Raw genomic sequence first — 21,021 nt, 5'->3', positions numbered from 1 at the left:
TTTCCCTCCCCCTCCCTCGTCTCGCTTTACATACGCAGATGGAATCTTCCATCGGTTCGCACGCATTAACGTGCAGGCTGCGGAAAGTGATATTAGTAGATTATGTACCAACGGTTAGGTTCGGAAAGCACAGTGCACCGCACATTTCAGCCCGCGATCGCCGGTACGTTTGGGGCTGCGCACGCAAGCATGCAAGCAAGCACCCAGGTACCCTTGGATCTCTCCGAACCAAACGGCCGTCTCAGATCTGCTTTGGATTTCCCAATGCACCCCGCCAGCAGCCAGATAGATGCAGGCCGAGATACACACAAACGTGCATGGGGAGGAACCGCTGGCTGGCGTGGCTACCCTGGCCGTCAACATCGAAGGGCACAATCCCGGTAGGGCCCGTGATTTCAGCCTCTCTCCCTGAAGTTGACGTTGAATATGCTAACCTAGAGGGCATAGCTCGATTTTGCCACTCATATCCAGTCGGAGACTTTGCTTGAATAAAGCCTCCATATAGGGTGCGTGTAGTCCGGTGGGCCGTAGTCAAAACCACGAGATGCATTAGCTGAACTATCGTGAGCATACGGACGAGACACTGGGATCAGATCAGGCGGCAGCAGAGGTGGCTTGATTGGATCTTGTTGGACACGTGCTTTCACATAAGGCTTTGGCTTTGGCTCGAGCATCGCCGTTCTGAATGCGGTGCGGTGCGGACAAGGCAAGGAGGCAGGCGGGCGGGCATAATTCTCTAGCGCATAATACCTGCCTATGCATGTATCTACCTACTGAAGCCGCATTGCATTGTGATGATGAAACACGCTTTCGCTGGGTGCAAGAGTGTGCTAGAAGATCACGGTTCGTAACTTCATGCTGGCCTCGTATGGTACATACCATGGACGTCATTTTTGTTTGTCTCTCCCGCCTTGGTGACATGCTAGTGATTGCCCGGCGGAGACTGGGCGTCAGTCAGTCAGCCAGTCGGTTCTGTTCGTCCAGCCAACTCGCAGGGCATGTAGATACAGACTGTGCCTGAGCCTGAGCCCATGGATGTTTGCCTCTCCGTGTCAATCGCAATGCGATACCTTGATCCTGTCTTTCGGCAACAGAGCAGCTGGATGGCGTGCAGTGCTGACGTTGACAGACTGAATCCCCATCACCGGAACTTGGGTCTCCGTAAAACCTAAGGAAAGAACGGTGGTGGGCTAAGCGTATGTGTGTACCGTAGGACTCGAACATCATCATCATCATCATGTTGATACCTGATTTGCCCCGCCGGCTGGCTGGCTGTGCCCAATGCCCTTCCCATTGCCGGACAGTGACTCAAGCCGATAGGTGTATATATAAAACCTCCCATACGCTTGAGCCTCAAAGATATAACACTACCCAGACATCAATCGTAGAGTATATACTCATTCGGACAGCAGCAGACAGAATTGGATAGCAGCAGACAGCATCAGACAGAATCAGACAGCAGCAGCATATAATCAGATCATCAGTTTCGCCGCTCCATTCACCCCCAAGTAGGTCTCATACATATATTTCACCTCTTCATTCAGCCAATTCACCCAACCCATCCACCAAACAAACCCATCCACCAAACAAACCCATCCACCACCAAACAAATCACATCAACAATGTCTCGAAAAACCATTGCAATCGCCGGCTACCACGGCCTCCTCGGAGTTGACACATTGGCGGCCTTCGTCTCTGCGCAATTCGGAAACTACTACGACTCCGTCAGAGTCCTGACCAGAGATCCCATGAACGTGAGAAGAGTCTCTGCACGGCAACCGGTATGGACGACCCTCCTCCCTCACTCACAGACATCTAATGGTGTATGTTGGAAAGCTAACGGATGGAATCTCCCCGCAATAGGTCCTTTACCTCCTCGTCGATTACAATGACCCCGAATCTTTGGATTCGGCCCTCGAAGGTGTCGATGTGCTGGTGAATCTCATAGGATGTAAGTACACACACAACACACAATCCCTTGGGCGGCATGAATGCAACATCTCGATATCCTTATTTTTTCCTTCTCGAAAACAACCCCCCCCCCCCCCCCCCCCCCCTCTCTCTCTCTCTCTCTCTCTCTCTCTCTCTCTCTCTCTCTCTCTCTGCGCTTCATGAGTGGCTCCTCCGAGGTCTTCGTGTGTGCAAGGCAGATTTATCTGACATACGGCAACAGTCTGCCCGCACACCTGGGACGTCCTTGCATACGCCGCAGCAAGAGCCAGGGTTAGATTGTACATACCTTCTGAATAGTAAGTTATCGGATTCCACAAATTCTACAGGAGCTTCCGGGCGGAGGAAACAGAAAAAAAAAACAACAGTCGTATTCCTCCGCCGGAATTTCTACTCTCACCTCATCGATTCGGACTTTGCTAACATCGGCGTGCTAGCGACCTCGACCACTCCCGCTACACTCCGGAGCCCGAGCTCTCTGCGAAGGAGGCACACGCGCAGCGAGCCCGCTCTTGGGGCCTTAAGACGGTGCAGCTGTTCTGCGGGATCCTGATGGAGCCGGCGATGACGAACCACACGCACTTTGGGATCATGCTATCGAGCCGGCGGATCGAAGCGGTGATGCCGCAGTGCGGGGGACGGACGGACCCCAAGATCAGCTTCACGTCGACCAAGGACGTCGGCATGGCGATCGCGAGCATCAGCCGGCACGAGCCGCGGCAGCTCGCCGACCGCATCGTCATCTCGGGCGACGCGTGCACGCTGCGCGAGCTCGCCGAGACCTGGGGCGCTATCACACGCCATAGCGTACAGCTCGCCGTGCGTCCCCTCGAAACCTACGATGCCGGCGGAGACATCGCAAAGCAGCGCCGCCTCGCCGCGGGAAAGGGTTACCTCGATCTCGCCCGGCAGCATGCGGGCTGGGTCAATAATGGCGAGTGGAAGTGGACAAGGATTTCGCAGTACCTCGCCGGTGATCTCGCCTAGGGTGGAGTGGTAGCCCTACCGCGCCACACCTGTTTTTGGGATACGGCTGCTAGTTACAGGACTGCCTGACGAGCGCCAAACGCCCATTCGCCTGTTCGTGTGTCTGATGGAAGATCTAGAGGAGGATTTAGAGTTGGCGCTGAGGGTTCTGTTTGCCTTGGGATGTCTCGTTCCTTTTTTTTGTTTTCACGGGGTTTCGGTTTCTATCTTTGTCTTTTTGTCTTGCTTGCATGGCCGCGGGGCTTCATCAGCATTAGGTACTGGGTATGGACTAGACGGTGGGTATACATGAGTGTGCTGGCGTTTCTGTGTCGTGTTTTTCTTTGGCTTCACTTTGTTTCTTTCGATCGGTTCTGCTGGTTCTGTTAATTCTTCTGGTTCCGTTGGTTCTATGGTGCTTTTAATTCTGTTGAATCTGTTGATTTGCGGTCTTACATCGTTCGGCAACACTCTATTTAGTATAGACAATTAATGTTACAAAGACGTGCTGAGCTTCGAATTTCGTGAAGAGTCGTCCTCCGTTTCCCAAGCAACCCTCGAGTCTTCCGTTGTAGTAATTTTCTAGAATGTTCTGGCAGGCGCATATACTCTATCTCCTGGCCGGGAGTCCGAACCGGAGTGAGACCGTCAATACTTGCGGGATCGGGGGGACCGGTGAGCCCGTCAATACTTTACTCTCTGACGGCGAACCGGTGGGCACTGGGATGACGGATCTTGTCATGCCGTACTGTAGACTCCATGAATCTATGTAGAATATACATGTCTCCGGTTATATATGGCTGAGGCAAGGAACACTTGGAACTTTGAACTTGAAGGCTGTGTATGTAGCACGCCATGTAGCACCATTGGACCACGCATTGACCACGTTGCGAGCGATGCGTTCCCTTGGCACGAACACCTGGTTCGCTGGTGCGGCTGCCGGCAACGTGCCAGTAACTAACACCCCACCACTCGCTTGCGCTTGTCGTTTCCAAGCTCCAAGTTCCAACGTTGTTCGCACAACCTACAACTTGCAAGCCCACCCTCCCCACTTCCCTCTGCCGACAACCTAACTCCCGCGTAACCACCCGTAACCCAGTAACAATGCTCTCCATCCTGCGCAAGGCGCAGCTGAAGGACAAGGAGATGCGCGTGCTGATGCTCGGCCTCGACAATGCGGGGAAAACTACCATTGTCAAGTGCATCATGAACGAGGACGTCAATACCGTCAGTCCCACGCTGGGATTCATCATCAAGACTATCGACTACCAAGGGTGCGTGCTTGCATGCGCCGTCCGTCCGTCCGCGTGTGTTCGGCCGCGCGATGGGCGATAGATGTTGTGGCCGGTAGCTAATCCGGTGATATCTATAGCTACAAGTTGAACATCTGTGAGTGGTGGAAGCCGCTACGGGGGGGGGCTCTCGTTTCCCGCATCGAAGAAGAAGCTAACACGCGGCCAAAGGGGATGTCGGCGGCCAAAAGACTTTGCGAAGCTACTGGCGCAACTACTTCGAAAAGACGGATGCGCTGATCTGGGTTGTCGACGCCACCGACCGTTTCCGTCTCGAAAATTGTGCCGAGGAGCTTGCCGGCCTGCTTCAGCAAGAGGTATGTACGTTGCCCTCCCTCTCGATTCTAGCTGAAGACGGTTTTGCCGACTATGGTACGTGCTGCAGAGATTACTCGGTGCCAGTCTGCTCGTCTTCGCCAACAAGACCGATGTTAGTGGGTGTATGGACCTTCAGGAGATCCGAGAGGTAGGCATTCGATACCCCCCTCCACCCCCACGTTCCCCCTGATATCGCTGGGCATCAGGACGCACGTGAGGATCATGAAGCTCCTACAGAGCACCGTAATTTCGTCTACAGATAGAACCGCGAAGCTGACGATTCATCCAGGGCCTGCGACTCGACGACATCAAGTCCCACAAATGGACGATCCTGCCTTGCAGCGCCATGACAGGCGAAAACCTGTTCGAAGGGCTTGACTGGGTGGTGCAGGATGCGAAGGATAGGCTTTTCCTGTACTGATTCGCGGTTGGGTATACACATCGTACATATCATACATGATACGTGATACATTCATCCGGGGTCGTGACTGTGGAAACGGGTTGGTTGGAGAGCAGGGGATAAACTCTTATGATGTAACCTAGGTATCCTGCCGATGTCGCGCGTGCTTTACTCAGTTTCACAATGCGTACATACCCTACCGTTTTTTTTTACGATGCCGTACCTGGATATGTGCCTACCTGCTGCCCCGCGCCCAGCGCAAATGTAAGTGTAGATACCTCCTCCGCCGCCGTACGAGTCACGACCCGACCCTGCAGCACCGGCAGCAGCACTGTCAACACGTAATCGGAGGAAATGCATACATGCTCTCGTTCCAGTTCCTGAGCCAAGGCCAGAGAAATATTTCCCCGATCCGTCCATATATAAATCCAACAACGCCACGGTGGCCTGGCCCGGCCTTGCCATTCGCTTTCGCTTGTGATATAGCAGATAAGGCACTGCGATCCTCCATCGTCCGGTCAGTAAACTGTGAGATGATATGTTGTTCGAGCCTTGTCATGTCTTGCGAGAGCATGACTGTACTATTAGTACTGTACTAGGTATGTGGTTATGTGGTTATGTGGTTATACCGCGCCCGACGATCGACATGGTACAGTGTGCAGTCGAGCGTAAGCGCGGATCTGGAAGATATTTCGGTGGATACCTGGGTACATAAGGTACCGACGTACCGTACCGTACCTGGATCTGGATCGTAAGTAATTAAGTAAGGAAGGAAGGAAGTAAGCGCGGCTGTGATCTGCAACTTGGTTGCTGGAGCCTGGATGGCATGTACCGGTATGATGTATGTGTGTAGAGTAAGCAAGTGTAAGGCATGGAAGATCACTCACGGGCGGCCTCTGACCACGGTGAGGGCAGGGGTGGATTCGAGTTTACCCTTGGTGCGTTTTCTAATTGTCTTTGGCGGCTTTGGGGAGATCCGCGCTGTGATTTTTGTTTTATCGTTGATCGGGAAGGGACTCGGGTCCTGGTGATATGCCTTGATCTGCGTAGATAGGTCGAATGCTTCATTATGAAACAAACGCTTGTTTGTTGTTGTGCGGCAGGGTGAGACGGTTATGTGTGAATAGGTTGCGCAAGCAAACCGCCGGGAGGTGGATACACAACTCCCAATAGCTCCTGCTGCCACCATTCGCCAGGTCCTGTCGAGTGATTTAGATTCACCCAGCCGGTCACGTTCATTGTCGTCCTCCCATTCAGACTCCCGGCACCACTCGCCGGAATACCTTACGTGCCCCCATTCCACCTTCCCTCTGCATTAACCTTTGTGGTTGTATTCACCAGTCGTTTAGGTACTTCATATAGAGCGGAGCAAGTTGAATGCACCATCACCATCACTCATAATTCATCCTTCATCTCGAGTCTTTCCAGGCCATATAGCAAATCACCGTGCTCCAACCCGTCTGATACCTACCATACCTCGCCTCCACTAACCAACACTCCTACAGGACGACACACGACACACGACACACGGCACACGAAACACGAACCGATGCAGCCGCAATCACGATTCATGGGGACCCTGGCAGTCCTGCTGGGCAGCTGCATGCTATGCAATCTGTCCGGCATCTGCTCCAGCAATTCCGGGCCCTGCAACTTCGCCGGTTGTAGCGATCCAACCAAGATCTATCAGCCCGCAATTACAACCTGGGTGTCGGAGGGGGGTTGGCATCCGGATTTCAATTGGCGTCCGAGTGTCGGTTGGCATCCGGATTTTAGCTGGCGGCCGAGTGTCGGCTGGCGTCCGGATCTCGGCTGGCGTCCGGATCTCAGCTGGCGTCCGAGTCTCGGCTGGCGCCCGGATTTCGGCTGGCGCCCGGATTTCAGCTGGCCGAAGCGCTCAGCTCCCGAAAAAGAGTTACCACCGGTTGAAGATGGACCCGATGAGCAGTCCGGACCCGATGAGCAGTCCGGACCCGATGAGCAGTCCGGACCCGATGAGCAGTCCGGACCCGATGAGCAGTCCGGACCCGATGAGCAATCCGGATCCGACTGAAGAACTGAGCAGCGCATGATGATGATGGTGATGATAAGAGGTTATAAGACAAGATCAGCATAAGCAATCCGAATCGGATGGTCCGAGTCTTGAGGATGGAAATACCGGTATTTTGTGAACCGGGAATAGCTGTGCACTGAGAAAAAAGAAAGTAAAACGACCGACTTCATCGGAATATCTATCGTCACTGCGATATATTGTGTGTTGGATTTTTGGCCGGATGATCGTTTCCCCGTTCCGGAGTGTCCAGTTCTCACCACAGCCGGCCCTACATATCCCAAGGCCCAACGGTTCTTCCCAACGAAAAAAAACACCTGGCCTCGCTCGCAATCGTAATCCCTATAAACCCCACAACCTTCACCCCACACTCTCTTCACATCTCACCGATAACTCCGCATCCCAATCACCTACCCAACACACCCACAATGGAGAGTAGAAAAACAGCCTCGGTCTCCACGCGCTAGTAGTTCCTCCACGACACCCCACAAACCTTCCCACATGCTGACCCGGCGCGTCCCTCCAGCCTGATAGCCTACAACGCCCTTTCCGCGGCGCTCTGGGCCGGCGTCCTCGGGCGAACCGTGCTCCTGCTCCCTCTCGTCGGGCCCACGCACATCCACGAATCCCTCGGCGACTACACGAAATGGGTGCAGACGCTCGCGATCCTCGAGATCTTCCACATCGCGTTCGGGCTCCTCCGCTCCTCGCTGCCGACCACGATCCTGCAGGTTGCCTCGCGTCTGCTCCTCGTGTGGGGCGTCTGCGACCGGTTCTCGGCGCCCCAGCAGAGCAACGCCTACACGTCCATGCTCATCGCCTGGAGCATCACCGAGGTCTGTCGCTACACTTACTACGTGATCAACCTGTCTGGCGGCAGCGGCGGTGTCCTCAACTGGTTGAGGTACAATACCTTTTTCATCTTGTATCCCCTTGGTGCCGGTAGTGAGGCGTGGTGTATCTTCCGTGCGCTCCCGGAGGTCTACGCGAAGAACGAAACCTACTATTGGGTTCTGGTTGCTATTCTGGCCACATACGGACCTGGTAAGTGAATCACTACTCCGAGGAGGGGACGACTGCTGACAGAGATAGGATTGTACAACCAGTACACCCACATGATCCGCCAGAGGAGGAAGAACATGAGGGGCAAGAAGAGGGCGTAAGCCGGAGATTGAAGGACTGGCTCTCGCACGTATATGAGTCCACGTTTTTTCACTTTCCTCTAGATATCGAAATCAAGACTTTCATAGGATCAATATACACACACTATTGATTGCTGTTTAGCTCCCGTCGCGCTCCCGTCTGCTGCTCTATTTCAATCCCGTGATCCACTCTTCCACCAACTTCCACACCTCGCGACTATCCTTCTCCATGAAGAACATATGCCCATTCCCGCGCTGCCCCTTCTCCAACAGCTTCATCCACTCGACCTTAACCCCGGCCTGCCTCAAAAACGCCACCGTGCAGTGATCATAGACGGCATGATAACTCGCCTCGGCGGTGACCAGCAGCACGGGCACATCACTCAGCCTCTTTAACGCCCTAACCGCGCCTCCCGCTGCAACAAGCAGCTCGCATTCCCCGGCGTATCCAGCCCGACCTCGACCAACTTGAACTCCGTCTCAGGATCCACGACGTGCGGCTCATACACCAGCGGAATATCCGTCGCCCCCCACCTCCTCGCGGGAGCCGTACTCCGCACCCTCTCCCTAAACGGCGGCCCACTCGGCTCCAGGACAACGAGCGCCCTCACCCTCCCTGGCACCGCATCCGCAAGCGCCCACGCAAACAACCCCGCCTGTAAATGCGCGACTACCACTACCCCGCTATCCCCCACCTCCTCGCCAGTAACCAACTCCAACAACACCTCCCGCATCCGCTCCTGCTGCAGCGTACCATTCCCCTCAAACGGCACGGTGCTCTTATAGTACCTATCAAACACCTCGTCCCCGGGGGTTCCCGCCCCGGGCCACTGGGTATGCAGCTGTGCCTGCGGCCACCCCCGCGGCGCCGTAAACTGCCGCGCAATAAACTCGGCCGAGTACTCCACTAGCCAGCATCCTGAGGGGGTCGGCGAGCGCCCGCGGAACGTCTGGTCCGGAAGGATCACCGTGTGCCCGGCGGAAAGGAAGTGCGACGCCCAGCCCGAACGCCCGTTCGGCGTGGTTAGGAAGTTGGTGCCGGTTTGCGCGTTGCCGTGGAGGAGGAGGATGGGCGCAAGTGGGGGGGGGGGGGGGGGGGGGACAGGGAGGGGGTAAGACGCTCGACGTACATCTGCCCGCTGTGCACGCGCTCGCTGAAGTTGGATGGCGACGGCGCGTATGAACCGCCCACGTAGATGTAGCTGCAGTAGTGCGGCGTGTCGGCGCCTGTGTCGGCGTCCGGGCTGGCCGCGAGCGCGAGCGGGAGCGCGGCGAGATATAGGATGCGTGCTGGGCGCATGGCTGAGCTGAGCGGTGGGAGGGAGGAGGGAGGAGGGACTGCTCACCCGCGCTGTATTTATTGCTATTGTGCTGTCTTTACTCCGCTCTCAGGCAGACAACGGCGGCCTGCCGATTCGGTGATTCCTGCTGTGTACTTGCATGTGCATGTCTCGTTCGGCAATTATCCCAGATGGTTTTATATGGCATCTATCTACCGGCGGGAGCTTATACTATGTGTGCATGGTTTATCCGGGCCATAGATTTCATTTTGTATTCTAATTTGGCCAATTTCAGTCAAAAGTCGTCGATAAGGCCTACAATCATGTCACTTGAATCTGCTACGAGTGTCCAGCTATGATGCGCTATCCACGAAACGAACGAAACGAGCACTGCATAGGACCCAGTACATACGAGTACCAACACCAGCGTCTACTCAATACATGATCCAATGACCCGATCCAAAGACCCACTCCAATAGTAATCGTACACTCAAATCGTACAAGAAACTTCATCTACCGGAATCTACACATCCGCCCGATTACTCAATACACTACTCTCTCACGGGGTGTATGTCTGATATCGCTAGTTAGCCATAATCCTCCCGCCCTCTCACCCCCAAGAAAGATCCGGAATATACCATATTAAGCGCCCACAACCCCGCCAAAATAATCGCACACTTCACCTTCAGCCCCAGGCCCTTCTCGGCCCGGTCCTTATCCGCCTCCTCCTTCGAAGTCGGCAACGCCTGCTTCGGCTCCGGCACGCCCATGATCCAACCAGTCAGGTCCTGCGTGGCGCCAGCGACACAATGGCTCGTGAACAGGAACAGCGCGGTGGCGAGGGCAAAGTTCGTGCCTCTCCCGTAGGCGCCGGTAAGGTTCAGACCCAGCAGGCCGCGCGTATCGGCGGCAAGCCAGATGTGGAACTGCAGGGTGAAGGTTTCCAGCGAGCACTTCCCGAGCCACGCGAAGATGGAAGAGTGGCAGTTCCGGAGCTTGGGTGTGGCGTTGCGGAGCACGACGAAGGATAGGATCGGGATGAACGAGATGTATGGGTGGTACCCGTTGTAGATGAATTTTGTCTCCCGCGTGGTCTGGAAGAGGAAGAAGAGGGGGAGGGAGACGCAGGAGGCGCTGATGGCGTATATGCGGAGTCGGGGGAGGTTGCCGGAGTAGGGTGAGGAGCCGTCACTGAGCTTTGCAGCGAGGATAGACGTGAGCATGCCGATGTGCACGATCCACATATCGAGGGAGAGACGGAATCGGAATTCTGCAACGTTCCATTGCGTGCCGGCGATGACACGCGGGATCTCGAAGAGCGCCTCCAGCACGCCGGGATACTTGACGAGCAGCGCGGTTAGGAAGGCAGAAACAATGATCTTAGACACAAGGAAGCGCATGTTGCCGTTGTATTGAGATCCAATGCGCATGGTGATGTAGATGATTATGAACCAGAAAGTTACCAACGGGGCAAAGTAGTAGAAGATGTATTCCGTCTTCATCATGTAGGGGAGAACACAACTGAGGAGGTTAAGCCGGATGAGAACACCAGCCACACGCTTGAACGAATAGTCACCCTTCTTGTAGAAGTACGCCGCATGGCCGTATCCAGTCATGAAGAGGTATGCCGCCACTGTGATTCGGATGAAGCCGTAAATCCACGGGATCTTGGAAGCCCCGGTGTAGTGGTAGACGAGGATCGCAAACTGCAACCACCCCTTCCATTCGTCCGTCTGGTGGCGGGACAGGAATGGCTGCGAGGGGACATTGATGGCCGACCTTCCAACGGTAAGATATCCCATGACAAGCCACGTCAGCGTCATGCTCAGGAATCCGAACGTGGTGTAATGCTTGTGGAACTTGTTGAACACCTGCGTACGGTCCGCGTAGAAGCAGTATGCGACTGAAAGCCCAAACACAAGCAGGGCATGTGTAATCTTGTCGGACGGCAACCATGGAGGGGGGCTAGTTCCTTTCGCTTCCGCTGCCACCATATTAGTTGAGATGGACCGAAGAGATGTTGATGGGCACACCTTTGCTTCTAAGATACGACATCACGGGAAGAACGGCCAGCACAATGAATAAACCCGCCCACTGCTGATAGTTCGGAGGCTCATACATCATGCAGCAAGTCTTGTCATAGGGATACTTCGGCGGGAGCATGGCATTGCATCGAAGGTTGAGCAACAAATCCGTCTGCTTGGTCGCTACCGAATCGACCAAATGAAGTCCGGATTTCTCGAAAGTCTGTGGCATGGCCCGAGTCATGACAGCCAGAGCCCACACAACATCGATACCCTGGATATCCGACAGCTGCTGCAGGTATTGGTCCATCTCCAAGATCTTCTGGGGAGTGATAGTCCTCCGACGATCCTCGTTGAGCTTCTCAAACGCCGGGACAGGAACAGGCGCGAGCAACAGCAAATCCTGGTGTGTCAGATCCGTCGTCTTCCTGCCGTATCGCATGTGCTGCGCGATCCCATCGATGTTGTCCTTCCACTTCTTCATACCATTGACCGTCTCGAACCGGGCATACCACAGCCCAGATCCCATGAGCATCAAGGCGGCTCTATTCGAGTTCTCGCGGTAGTATTTATCGCCCTCAAACATATCAATCTCGCGGTTGGTAGAGGTCGAGTTGAGGAACGGGTCCCAGTAGAACTCCATGGTGACCCCGGCATGCTCCACGGTGATGTCCGAGTGCATCTCCGCCTTGCTCATGTCGACATCCTTATCGAGCGCCTTCGCCACGCCCCAAAACAGCTGTCGGATCGTCGAGTCGCCGGCGAACACGACGCGGCGACCGGAAAGACACGTCGAGATGTCCGCCGGCTTGTAGTTGTGGATCATGCACCCGGGCGGCTGCCATTCCCGGGGCACATAGTCGCTATGTTTCTCGAGAGGTTGGTCGAGCCACACGCCCTCATTCATCAGGGCGCCGCATTTCGAGGGATCCCGCGCATCTGTCGAAGTCAGTCTCAGTTTCGGTTTTAGTTTCTGGCCGGCCCAAAGTTAGGTTTTGGGGGAGGGCACGCGACACTGCGCCTAATGCGGAGGGTGCAGACCAAAGAAGCAGTATCGGAGGATAACGGCAAAGACGATGGCGCAGGTGTACGCGGTGAAGAAGCGATTGGCGAAAGCTGGAGTAACCAGCGCTCGGAGTTGTAACATAGTGGATGGTTGCTATGGATCGAGTGTGTGCGCAGTGGAACAGCAGCGTTCGACTAGGCGAGCTGGAGAGGACAAAGAACGTCGGGGGAGCTGGCTAAGGAGTGGATGGATTCAATCGAGGACAACACAGAGCCAAGAGATCCGGTGAATCATCGGTCTACAATCCAAGCCTTGTGTTGCTGTTTGCGGTCGAAACGAGTGAATAGAAGTGCACGGATATATACTGGTACGGGGGGTTATCGTTTTGAAGGTCGACGGGACAGCAGGATATCGAATTGGCGGCGGAGTTATGGTCGAGGAGGATCGGACGGATATGAGGCGAAGGGAAGGCGTAATATCTACGTGTAGATGGAGACTATTGTTCGCTCTCCCCACAGGACTGACAGCAGGCCGCGTAACTCTCCTTCCTTTCGTTCTTGGGATGTGCACCACACAGGGACGAATGCCCAGCAGTGAGGTGGTGGAGGGGTTTCGGCTATACTCCATGCAGCCACGCGGGCGGGACATGGGCCCCTTTCCGGGGTGTCTCTGCGTGAATAGCAGGCATTCCGGGGACGACGCCGACGGTGACGATTGCTGTGGTGGGTCGATGAAGATATTCACATTGGAAGACGGACATGACGAGGCTTTGGAGAAGAGGTATTGACCAGGTCATCAGACTTCCTAGCAGTCAATCCGAACACAACGGTCCGCAGTAGCGATTGGCGGCCTGACTGTGAGCGCAATGAGCAGGATCGAAGCACACAGCCGGGTAACTGGCACTCGACCAGCTATCCGACCGGGTAACACGCGATAGCTACCCGAGCAAGAAGGCCGGCAAAGATGTCGTCGCTCTCGCTCGATGACGAGATGACACGGTGGAGACAAATATCCGTCGGCCCTGCAGCAAAAGGCCCGAGAACAGCACGTTTCTACTGCTTTGGCAGCCTACCTTAGCACCCGCACCTTTCTTGCTCTCGCAACACGCACTAACCAAATCCACCCACTACAATATTCAAAGCAAACACTGAGCTCCATAAACAAATACAACTACCACAGCTACCACAGCTACCACAACTACCGCAATCATTCTACGTGTACTCTCCACCTCAAAGTCTACCTCACACACAGCTCCCGAACCCGCCCGACAATCCATCTTCAAGCTCACACCAACCCCCTAACCCCCACCCGTAGCCACCATGGCAAGCACTCCTCCCCCCAGTGCCAACGCCTCCCAGATCAGCCTCAAGATAATGTCGCCTTCCCCCGGCGTGCCCGCTGACCTGGCCTACACGGTCGACGGCAACACAACCATCAACGCGCTAAAGCTACTGATCAAAGCCTCGCTGGAATCCAACCCAACGCTGGAGCAGCAGCGCGTGATCTACCGGGGCAAGATACTGGACGGGAGCTGTACTGTCAAGGATGCTCTGATCGGAGACGTAAGCTCCTGTACTGTACCCAACATGCAAGCTTGCTGACCCGTTCGACGTATAGCAGCAGCAGGTGCACACGCTGCATCTGGTCGTTAGTCCTCCGCCGCACGTGTCCACCGCCCAAACCACGACCGCCGCATTCCGTCCGCAAGCGCAGGCGCAGGAGCCGACTCGAATCCTACCCTCGACTTCATCTCGACCTCCTGTTCCCGCGCACATAGCTAACAATCCACTGCTACGCCCGTTCACTGGCTTGGTCCCGGGACTGGACCGTGGACCGATGTCCATGGGGGAGCTGCGGCAGACAGTGAGAGCTCAAACTGAGATTCTGGAACGGCTACGTGCGGAGAGGGCAGCTTTGAATGCCGGAGGATCTGGAAGCGTGAGTTTTGGGGTGAGCAGCGGTGTATCGCTTCCGGGTGCGCAGGCGCGAGTACCTGCCAGTGGGACGCGCCCGCTTGGCGGAGAGCCGTCGACGAGCTTTACGGCGCCGGCTTCGGCTTCTCCTACGATACCAACGCTGGAGCAGCCGGCAGCCAATCTGGATGCACCACTGCACAGTGTGAATCCCACCGCCAACACGCCGCTCTCCCCGCGCCCAGACACCTCCGCGCGCCGTCGCGAACTCCTCGCCGAGCTCCGCCAACTCGACCAAGAAGAGGGCCTCGCCACCGCGCCCCTGCACATCTCGCAACGAGCCATCCCCTCCAGCAGCGCCGTCTTCCTCCTCCAAGACCGTCTCGGCCGGCCGCACTCCCTTCTAGTTGGCCCCGTCGGCAGCGCCCAAGCCCCACCCCGCTACTTCTCCAATCACCTCCCCCCAGCAATCCCCAACACCGCCCTCCCCCCTCCCCGCTTCAACCCCAACCCCTACCCAAATGGCGTCCCACCTCCGCCACGGCACATGGAGGAGCTCCGCCGCGCCCTGTACGCCGAGCACCCGCCGGCCCGCCGCATAAACCTACAGCACCTGATCCGCGACCGCGCAGCGCACCTCTGGCTCGCACTAAAACTCACCGTGTTCGTGATCCTGTTCACCGGCAACGGCGGCTGGCGCCGCACCCTGTACCTCGGCTCCATCGCCGTCATCATCTTCATCTGGCAGACCGGCATCATGAACGACATTGTGCGGCCGCTCGTCGAGGCTATCTACCCGCCACCACCCGGAAACAACCCGCAGCAGCAGCAGCAGCACCCACTCAACCCAGCAAATACCGCCCAGCTACTGATCAACCGCCAAGAGGACCGCATGCGCGATGTGATCAGGAACGCGGAGCGCGCGGTGATGATCTTCATGGCCAGTTTGGTGCCCGGATGGCATGATCGCCACGTCAATGCTATCGAGCGCCAGCAGGAGGAGGTAAGGTCTAGGGAGCAGAGGGAGCGCGAGGAGAGGGAGCAGAGGGAGCGTGCGGAGAGGGAGCGTGATGACGATGAGCAGATGCCCCAGCCGGCCGAGGCGAGGGGCGCGGAGGTCGTCGAGGGCGTGCTGTGATTGTTTGACTGCTTGTTCTCACTGGGAGGTGGGTTTTTTTGCCATTTGAATAGGTAGTCTTTGTTACGTGTGATAGCTTTGTGGCTTTTTGGCTTTGTGGCTTTGCGGCTTGATTGGCTTTGTGTGCTTGGCTGGCTTTGTATTTGAGATGATTGTGATTGTGATTGTGATTTACGACTTTGATGGGATGCGATGGGATGCGATGGAGGGTATAGTAGGATACGTCCTAAAGAATGCGATACCATGGTTTTCATACATACACCTCAAGTCTCAAGTGCCAATTGCGGGTGACATCGTATGATCTTCCATTCCCCACTAACCTACATCCCACTACATCCCACTAGATACATCCCACTATATCACAGCACAGCATATCACAGCCAGTAGATATATGCAAACATGCAGGAAGCTCAGAGATCACACACAAATAGAGTAGAATAGAGTAAAAAGAAAAGAGAGAGTCATGATGATGATGATGAATAGTTAGCAACAGCAATGAATGATCCCAATCCCACTCAACCCACTCTCTGGACTCAACCAGCCAACGGAAACGCAAAACACACAAGAACTCCCCCCTTTGCCATACAACCAACGAACCAACGAACCAATACCACCTCCATGCATTGAAGAAAAATAGAAAACGAAAATGAAGATAACGCGAAGCCTGCCAGCTACATAATGTAGCAACATCACGCACGCGACCCACTTGGTCCCGCAGCGGCAGGAGCACTACCGCTTCTCCACCTGCCACCATTCCCAGGACTCCGTTCACGGACAATATCCTTATACGCGGGAGTCTGACCGAGCAGTCTCGCGCGCTCGCGCTCCCTCCTCGCGCGTCTTCTTCCCGCGGCGTCTACGCCGGCGTCCTCCTCCTCGCCCTCAGAGCTACTGCCGCTGGTGTGGCTGGCGTAGTCGGGCGGCGGCTCGACGCGGATGACGACCTCATGCTGGTGCGGGTGCGGGTGGTGGTGGTGCAGGTGCTCGATGTCTGTAAGGCCGATTTCGTTGGGGCTGCGGGCGGGGCCGGGGGAGGTGGGCTGGTGGTGGTCGGTGCCGAATTCCCGGCCGCGGCCGTGGTCGAAGTATTCGCCGCCACGGCCGCCGTCGGCGGGGGCGCGCTGGCCGGCCTCGAGGAGGATGCTGCCGTGCTCGGAGCCGTAGGGCGGCGGCGGCGCGAGCGAGCCGTTCATCGGTGCGAGTCCCCACTTCTTGACGTTGGCTTCGATGAAGACGAAGCCGAGCTGGCCGAAGTTGACGTGCACGGTGCACGGGCCGTTCGCGCCGAGCGTCGGGAACAGGTTGAAGGATTTGAGCCCGTGCGCTACGTCGTCGAGTTTTTTGCCGTTGCGGGTGAAGAAGACGGTACCGCTGCGCGGTCGGTACCCAACGCCTATTACGTCGCCTTGGATGTAGGCGGGGCCATAGGCTGTGCCCGCGAAAGGTTGGTTGTGGCGGCGGTGGCCGGTCGAGGTGTACGCGAGGGAGTGCTTATGCCATCCTGCCGTCGCCAAAAGTCAGTAGGCGATCGATCACCAATCGTTCCCACCCCCTTCGAAGCAGGCTCACCAGGTAACCGAAACATCGGGTAAGGCTTCGTCGACATGCCAATGGAAACCAGCGTGTTCTCAGGTTTGTCGTACAATTTCGCCTCCCAATAGTAAACTTCATTCTGCTTTGGAACGGGCAGATTGCTCTGGACCGAACACACCGAGTCGTAGAACTCCACCTCCGTCCGCGCCTCAACAAAGCAATTCGCAATCTCCAGTTCCGCCTCGAACTCCCACGCCGATACACCTTTCTCCTGGATGGCCAGGAATTGTGACAAACTTATATCCGTCGGGACCGAGTCTGGCGGATTTGCCTCGACGAACGCTTTACACACCTCTTATCAGCCCCAGCCAACCCAACCCAACATCCCACCGCCCACACCGCCCACACGAGAGAAAGGGAGAATACTGACACTTAGCACGTAAATACTCCAACCTCTCCATTTCATCCATTCTCTCCATAGCCTCAGCCTCCTCTTTTGCCCGGAGCGCCTCATCATCATATTCGCCCGGTCTTCCCAGGGCATCAAGGAGTATCCGGCCGCGCGTGGTGTATCGCAAAAAGTATATGAACGCAAAAACCAGCGCCACCAGCGCCGCCGAGCCGAACGCCGATAGCAGCCCGATTATGATGCCGCGGCCGGTTGCGCCGTTATCCCCCCCGCCGCCGCTCGGTGGTGATGGTGCCGATGGTGTGGGCAAGGCGAGTAGGTACGGCATTGTGTGGACTTGTTGTTGTTGCGCCGATGCGGTCGGGCTGTAGCGCGGGGCGGGGAAGTAGCTGCTGCTGCTGCTGATGCGGGTGGGCCGGGCGCGTCGCCGCGGTGGGGAGGCCGCCATTTAGGGTTGCGTAATAGGCGACGGCTTCCAAGTTCGCGGCTTTTCTTTTCGATTTTCTTCGTCGGCGGCGGCGCGGAGGGTGGTGTTGGAGGTTGTCGTCGTTGTCGGTTGGTGTGGGCGTGGGCGTGGGTGGTGGTGGGTGTTGGGTGATGGGTGCAGTGCAGTGCAGTGCGAGCCGTCGTTGACTCGTTGGTGGTGGTGGTGGTGGTGGTGGTGGTGGTGGTGGTTGCTCAGACTCAGAGAGCTCGACTCGCCCGATCAGTGTCAGCTGCGGAGGTTTTGCCGGATAAGAGCGAACAAGCAAGAAACGCCTTCGCCTTCTCTTCTTGTTGAGTGAGCAGTTTCGCTCGTCAAAGCAAAAGAAAGTAAAGTAAAGTGATCAAGCAGCAGCAGCAGCACAGTACGTAAGAGAGAAGTAAGTCAGATCCGCGCTGTTACGTTACGTAGAATAGATCACATAAAGCGCAGACCCAGACATAGGCATAGGCGTAGGTATGTAGGGTTTTGTTTTCTGTTGCCTTGCTTGCTTGCTCCGAGGCAGGCGAAGAAGGAAGGGAAGGGATGGATGGATGGATGGCAGTGGGACTGTTACCTATGCCTTGGCGTGATTTGGACGAACGGGGACTTGACTTGGAGGCGCTGTACCCAGCGGCGCATGGGGTTATGTAACTATCGCTGTTGCAGGGCTTAGCCTAGCCGCACTACGGCCGGACTGGCACTGGCACTGGCACTGGCACTGGCACTGGCGGGGATGAGCGGGGGCGGGCGTCTGCGGAGGAGAGGCCGTGTCGTGTGCTCGAACCCGAGGGAGGGAACGGCCGGAATATCTGTGCTCCGTAGTTATCTACAGGAGAGCAGAATTGACAGGCAGAAGTATGTGCTGTAGAATACACAACAACTGGCCTACAGGTGACTCCGGAAGAGTGGCGTCGGGAGAGTGGATGTTGAAGTTATCACACATACTCCGCGCTCCCGAGGCCAGGAAGCCAGCAAAGACCACGGCCGTCTGCCGGTGACTACCGGCGTTTCATCATGACCACCGTCGCGGCCAACTTCTCCCTTCCCCCCTTCTCTTCCGCCCCAACCACCCGGCCCACGTCCGACACCCAGCCCGAGGCGCTGCCCAGTGCCTTCCTGCCTCGTGAGGCTAAGCATTCACGCCAACACACTCACAGCCCGCGGCCGAATCGCTTGCATGAGACACCCGTCAGATCATCAAACTGCCCAGTCTTTGCGCCTGTAACCACACCAATGAGATCTGCGACGTCCCTGAATCACTCACCTCGTCTCGCCAACGATAGGCAGTAGGTAGTAGGTACATCTCATTACTATTCTTAAACCCCGTATATGGCATGCATACGGTACATACATCTCGTTCGTTGGGTTTATCATACATATTATGGCAGGATGTAAACGCTTCCCCTTTTAGAGCATCCCCCGAACATATGCATAAGCCAATCGCTGGGACGGAATGTGCGAGTATGAGGTAGGTATACGCTATACGATCTCTACACAGTGAAGGACATGATTCGCGATCTCGCCGAGCATATCCGCAGTATGTAGGTAGAATCCTAGTACTCCATCTCATCGCCTCCCGCCGCCGCCGCCGCCTGCTTCCTATTCGCGTGCCTCGACTTCGCCTTCTCCTTCGCCTGGCCCATCCACACCTCAAACGCGCCCTCCTTCAACTTCTTCCTCGCAACCGCCTTGGCAACCTCATGGACGAACCCGACAAAATTATGTCTCCTGAGTTCATTCTCCCAGAGCCAGGCCTGTCTCCTCTGCTCCTCACGTGCCAGCGTATCCTCATCACCGATCTCCCTCGCTCTGACCCTCGGATCCTGAATCATCGCGAGCAGATTGAACCTTATCTCGGAGGCAGGGTATCTTCCTATGCGGCGCTGCAGGATGGGAATGATCTTCTCTGCGAAATCGGCGTCGGTGCAAGGGCCGTGCGATATCGGCGCCGGCTGCAGCCCGTCGAGCTCGTACAAGGAGCCCTGCAGCGAGGTGTACGCGATGAAGTGGTAGACGTCGTCATCCTCCGTCGCGGCCCGCGACCCCTCGTCCACGAACGGCGACGATCGCGCAAATGAGTTGTGCACCGTCCGGATTAGCTCCGAGTTCGAGAGCGCCTCGCCTCTTAGCTGTCCCAACACCCAAATCAGCCCGCCACTCTCCCATCCCCCATCCCCCAGCCCATCCCCACCCCACCCCATCCCCCCGCCATCACGGAAAAGCAACCTACATCACTCGGAAACGCCTGCGTAAACTCTCCAAAATCCTTTAGGTCCTTTCCGACGTCGATATCCGCACGATTCAGCAGGACCGACAGGATCGCCTGCGTCGCGCACGCATTCTGTATGACCTGGTTTGCAAAGAATAGGTTCTCGGCTGCCCCGGGGTCGAACGTGCCATCCGCCGCAGTGCCATCCGAGGGTTTGCTCTCCCCCACGGGGTACTTGAACAGGAAGATTACGCCGTAGACGGGGCTGGGGGTGGTTAGTGGGGTTGGTGGTGGGAGGGGACGGGAGGGGCGGGGGAGCGTACGGAAGCTGCTGTAGGTACGATGAGTCCAGCGATATCATCTCCTCGAACTGTACGTCCTTCACGCCGAGGTTCTCGACGAGGTATGTGAACACTCCCTGGAGGCGACGGTACGTTAGCTACCTCTCTCTCTCTCTCTCTCTCTCTCTCTCTCGCCACACCAAGCTAGGTATGCAGACGCATCCGAGAACTGACAGCATCGGATTCAATCGTATTCCATCCGCCCGACATCGTTGGGGCTGGTGGTGTGAGGTGATGGAAGTGGCGGTGGTACACCTGGTACAGCTGGAAAAGCTGATAGGTGGTAGGTGGGTTGGCGGGGCGGTCGACGGTGGGTGGTGGGGAGAGACGACAGATGGAATTGGAGCTGCAGCTAGATGATGTTCCTGCCTGCCTGTCGTTCTGAGCGGGAAGAGCCGCTTAACTCAACGCTAGTTAGTGACGTAGCCTTACTCGACATATGAACTCTATGTTCACTCGCGGAATCACTCTATGTAGACAGCATTCGCAGAAGTCATTCTCACTTCATCGCCATACCTTCCTCCAAGAAGTGTCGTCCTACACGCAGTCAAGCCACTGCCCACTGCCCCGCTGTGGGGCAGCTG

The 21,021-nt window shown here is 56.3% G+C and overlaps 10 protein-coding genes across 10 annotated transcripts; 5 read left to right on the top strand and 5 right to left on the bottom strand.

Annotated features, from left to right (window-relative positions):
• Positions 1-4: 4 nt before the first annotated feature.
• On the bottom strand, positions 5-798 carry BZA05DRAFT_401022 (uncharacterized protein). Its single transcript, XM_051483955.1, has 2 exons — positions 448-798; positions 5-380 (listed from the first exon to the last, which is right to left on the bottom strand). The coding sequence occupies exons 1-2, from the start codon at positions 569-571 to the stop codon at positions 115-117; spliced, it is 390 nt and encodes a 129-aa protein (XP_051338768.1). The 5' UTR covers positions 572-798; the 3' UTR covers positions 5-114.
• An 824-nt stretch (positions 799-1,622) lies between these two features.
• Positions 1,623-3,382, top strand: BZA05DRAFT_436916 (uncharacterized protein; the record flags this gene model as incomplete). The annotated part of the gene is made up of 4 exons (XM_051486433.1): positions 1,623-1,754; positions 1,864-1,951; positions 2,174-2,249; positions 2,388-3,382. 4 exons carry the CDS (start codon positions 1,623-1,625, stop codon positions 2,935-2,937), a joined length of 846 nt encoding a protein of 281 aa, XP_051338767.1. The 3' UTR covers positions 2,938-3,382.
• On the top strand, positions 2,649-3,383 carry BZA05DRAFT_401020 (uncharacterized protein). The gene has a single exon (XM_051483954.1). It carries the CDS (start codon positions 3,100-3,102, stop codon positions 3,304-3,306), a length of 207 nt encoding a protein of 68 aa, XP_051338766.1. The 5' UTR covers positions 2,649-3,099; the 3' UTR covers positions 3,307-3,383.
• A 394-nt stretch (positions 3,384-3,777) lies between these two features.
• On the top strand, positions 3,778-5,123 carry BZA05DRAFT_401016 (ADP-ribosylation factor family-domain-containing protein). The gene is made up of 5 exons (XM_051483953.1): positions 3,778-4,190; positions 4,289-4,305; positions 4,380-4,525; positions 4,594-4,674; positions 4,816-5,123. Exons 1-5 carry the CDS (start codon positions 4,021-4,023, stop codon positions 4,945-4,947), a joined length of 546 nt encoding a protein of 181 aa, XP_051338765.1. The 5' UTR covers positions 3,778-4,020; the 3' UTR covers positions 4,948-5,123.
• A 2,071-nt stretch (positions 5,124-7,194) lies between these two features.
• On the top strand, positions 7,195-8,247 carry BZA05DRAFT_401013 (tyrosine phosphatase-like protein). Its single transcript, XM_051483952.1, has 3 exons — positions 7,195-7,442; positions 7,503-8,020; positions 8,069-8,247. The coding sequence occupies exons 1-3, from the start codon at positions 7,405-7,407 to the stop codon at positions 8,137-8,139; spliced, it is 627 nt and encodes a 208-aa protein (XP_051338764.1). The 5' UTR covers positions 7,195-7,404; the 3' UTR covers positions 8,140-8,247.
• Positions 8,248-8,286: 39 nt separating this feature from the next.
• On the bottom strand, positions 8,287-9,418 carry BZA05DRAFT_426019 (Alpha/Beta hydrolase protein; the record flags this gene model as incomplete). Its single annotated transcript, XM_051485986.1, has 3 exons — positions 8,287-8,547; positions 8,583-9,238; positions 9,304-9,418. The coding sequence occupies 3 exons, from the start codon at positions 9,416-9,418 to the stop codon at positions 8,287-8,289; spliced, it is 1,032 nt and encodes a 343-aa protein (XP_051338763.1).
• Positions 9,419-9,904: 486 nt separating this feature from the next.
• On the bottom strand, positions 9,905-12,713 carry BZA05DRAFT_69471 (10 TM acyl transferase domain found in Cas1p-domain-containing protein). The gene is made up of 4 exons (XM_051488566.1): positions 12,464-12,713; positions 11,432-12,361; positions 10,037-11,382; positions 9,905-9,972 (listed from the first exon to the last, which is right to left on the bottom strand). Exons 1-4 carry the CDS (start codon positions 12,567-12,569, stop codon positions 9,958-9,960), a joined length of 2,397 nt encoding a protein of 798 aa, XP_051338762.1. The 5' UTR covers positions 12,570-12,713; the 3' UTR covers positions 9,905-9,957.
• A 672-nt stretch (positions 12,714-13,385) lies between these two features.
• Positions 13,386-15,740, top strand: BZA05DRAFT_401009 (uncharacterized protein). Its single transcript, XM_051483951.1, has 2 exons — positions 13,386-13,990; positions 14,046-15,740. The coding sequence occupies exons 1-2, from the start codon at positions 13,748-13,750 to the stop codon at positions 15,477-15,479; spliced, it is 1,677 nt and encodes a 558-aa protein (XP_051338761.1). The 5' UTR covers positions 13,386-13,747; the 3' UTR covers positions 15,480-15,740.
• BZA05DRAFT_401008 (concanavalin A-like lectin/glucanase domain-containing protein) lies at positions 15,706-18,096 on the bottom strand. The gene is made up of 3 exons (XM_051483950.1): positions 17,443-18,096; positions 17,049-17,354; positions 15,706-16,980 (listed from the first exon to the last, which is right to left on the bottom strand). Exons 1-3 carry the CDS (start codon positions 17,867-17,869, stop codon positions 16,169-16,171), a joined length of 1,545 nt encoding a protein of 514 aa, XP_051338760.1. The 5' UTR covers positions 17,870-18,096; the 3' UTR covers positions 15,706-16,168.
• Positions 18,097-19,308: 1,212 nt separating this feature from the next.
• On the bottom strand, positions 19,309-20,906 carry BZA05DRAFT_69510 (ubiquitin carboxyl-terminal hydrolase). Its single transcript, XM_051488567.1, has 4 exons — positions 20,612-20,906; positions 20,420-20,514; positions 20,118-20,361; positions 19,309-20,016 (listed from the first exon to the last, which is right to left on the bottom strand). The coding sequence occupies exons 1-4, from the start codon at positions 20,645-20,647 to the stop codon at positions 19,441-19,443; spliced, it is 951 nt and encodes a 316-aa protein (XP_051338759.1). The 5' UTR covers positions 20,648-20,906; the 3' UTR covers positions 19,309-19,440.
• Between the last annotated feature and the right edge of the window lie 115 nt (positions 20,907-21,021).

Source organism: Tricharina praecox, assembly GCF_024521635.1.
Source record: "Tricharina praecox strain CBS 144465 chromosome Unknown BZA05scaffold_15, whole genome shotgun sequence".
NCBI lineage: Eukaryota > Fungi > Ascomycota > Pezizomycetes > Pezizales > Pyronemataceae > Tricharina > Tricharina praecox.
Note: the sequence above shows the minus strand (reverse complement) of the source record. Positions and strands in the feature narration are given on the sequence as shown.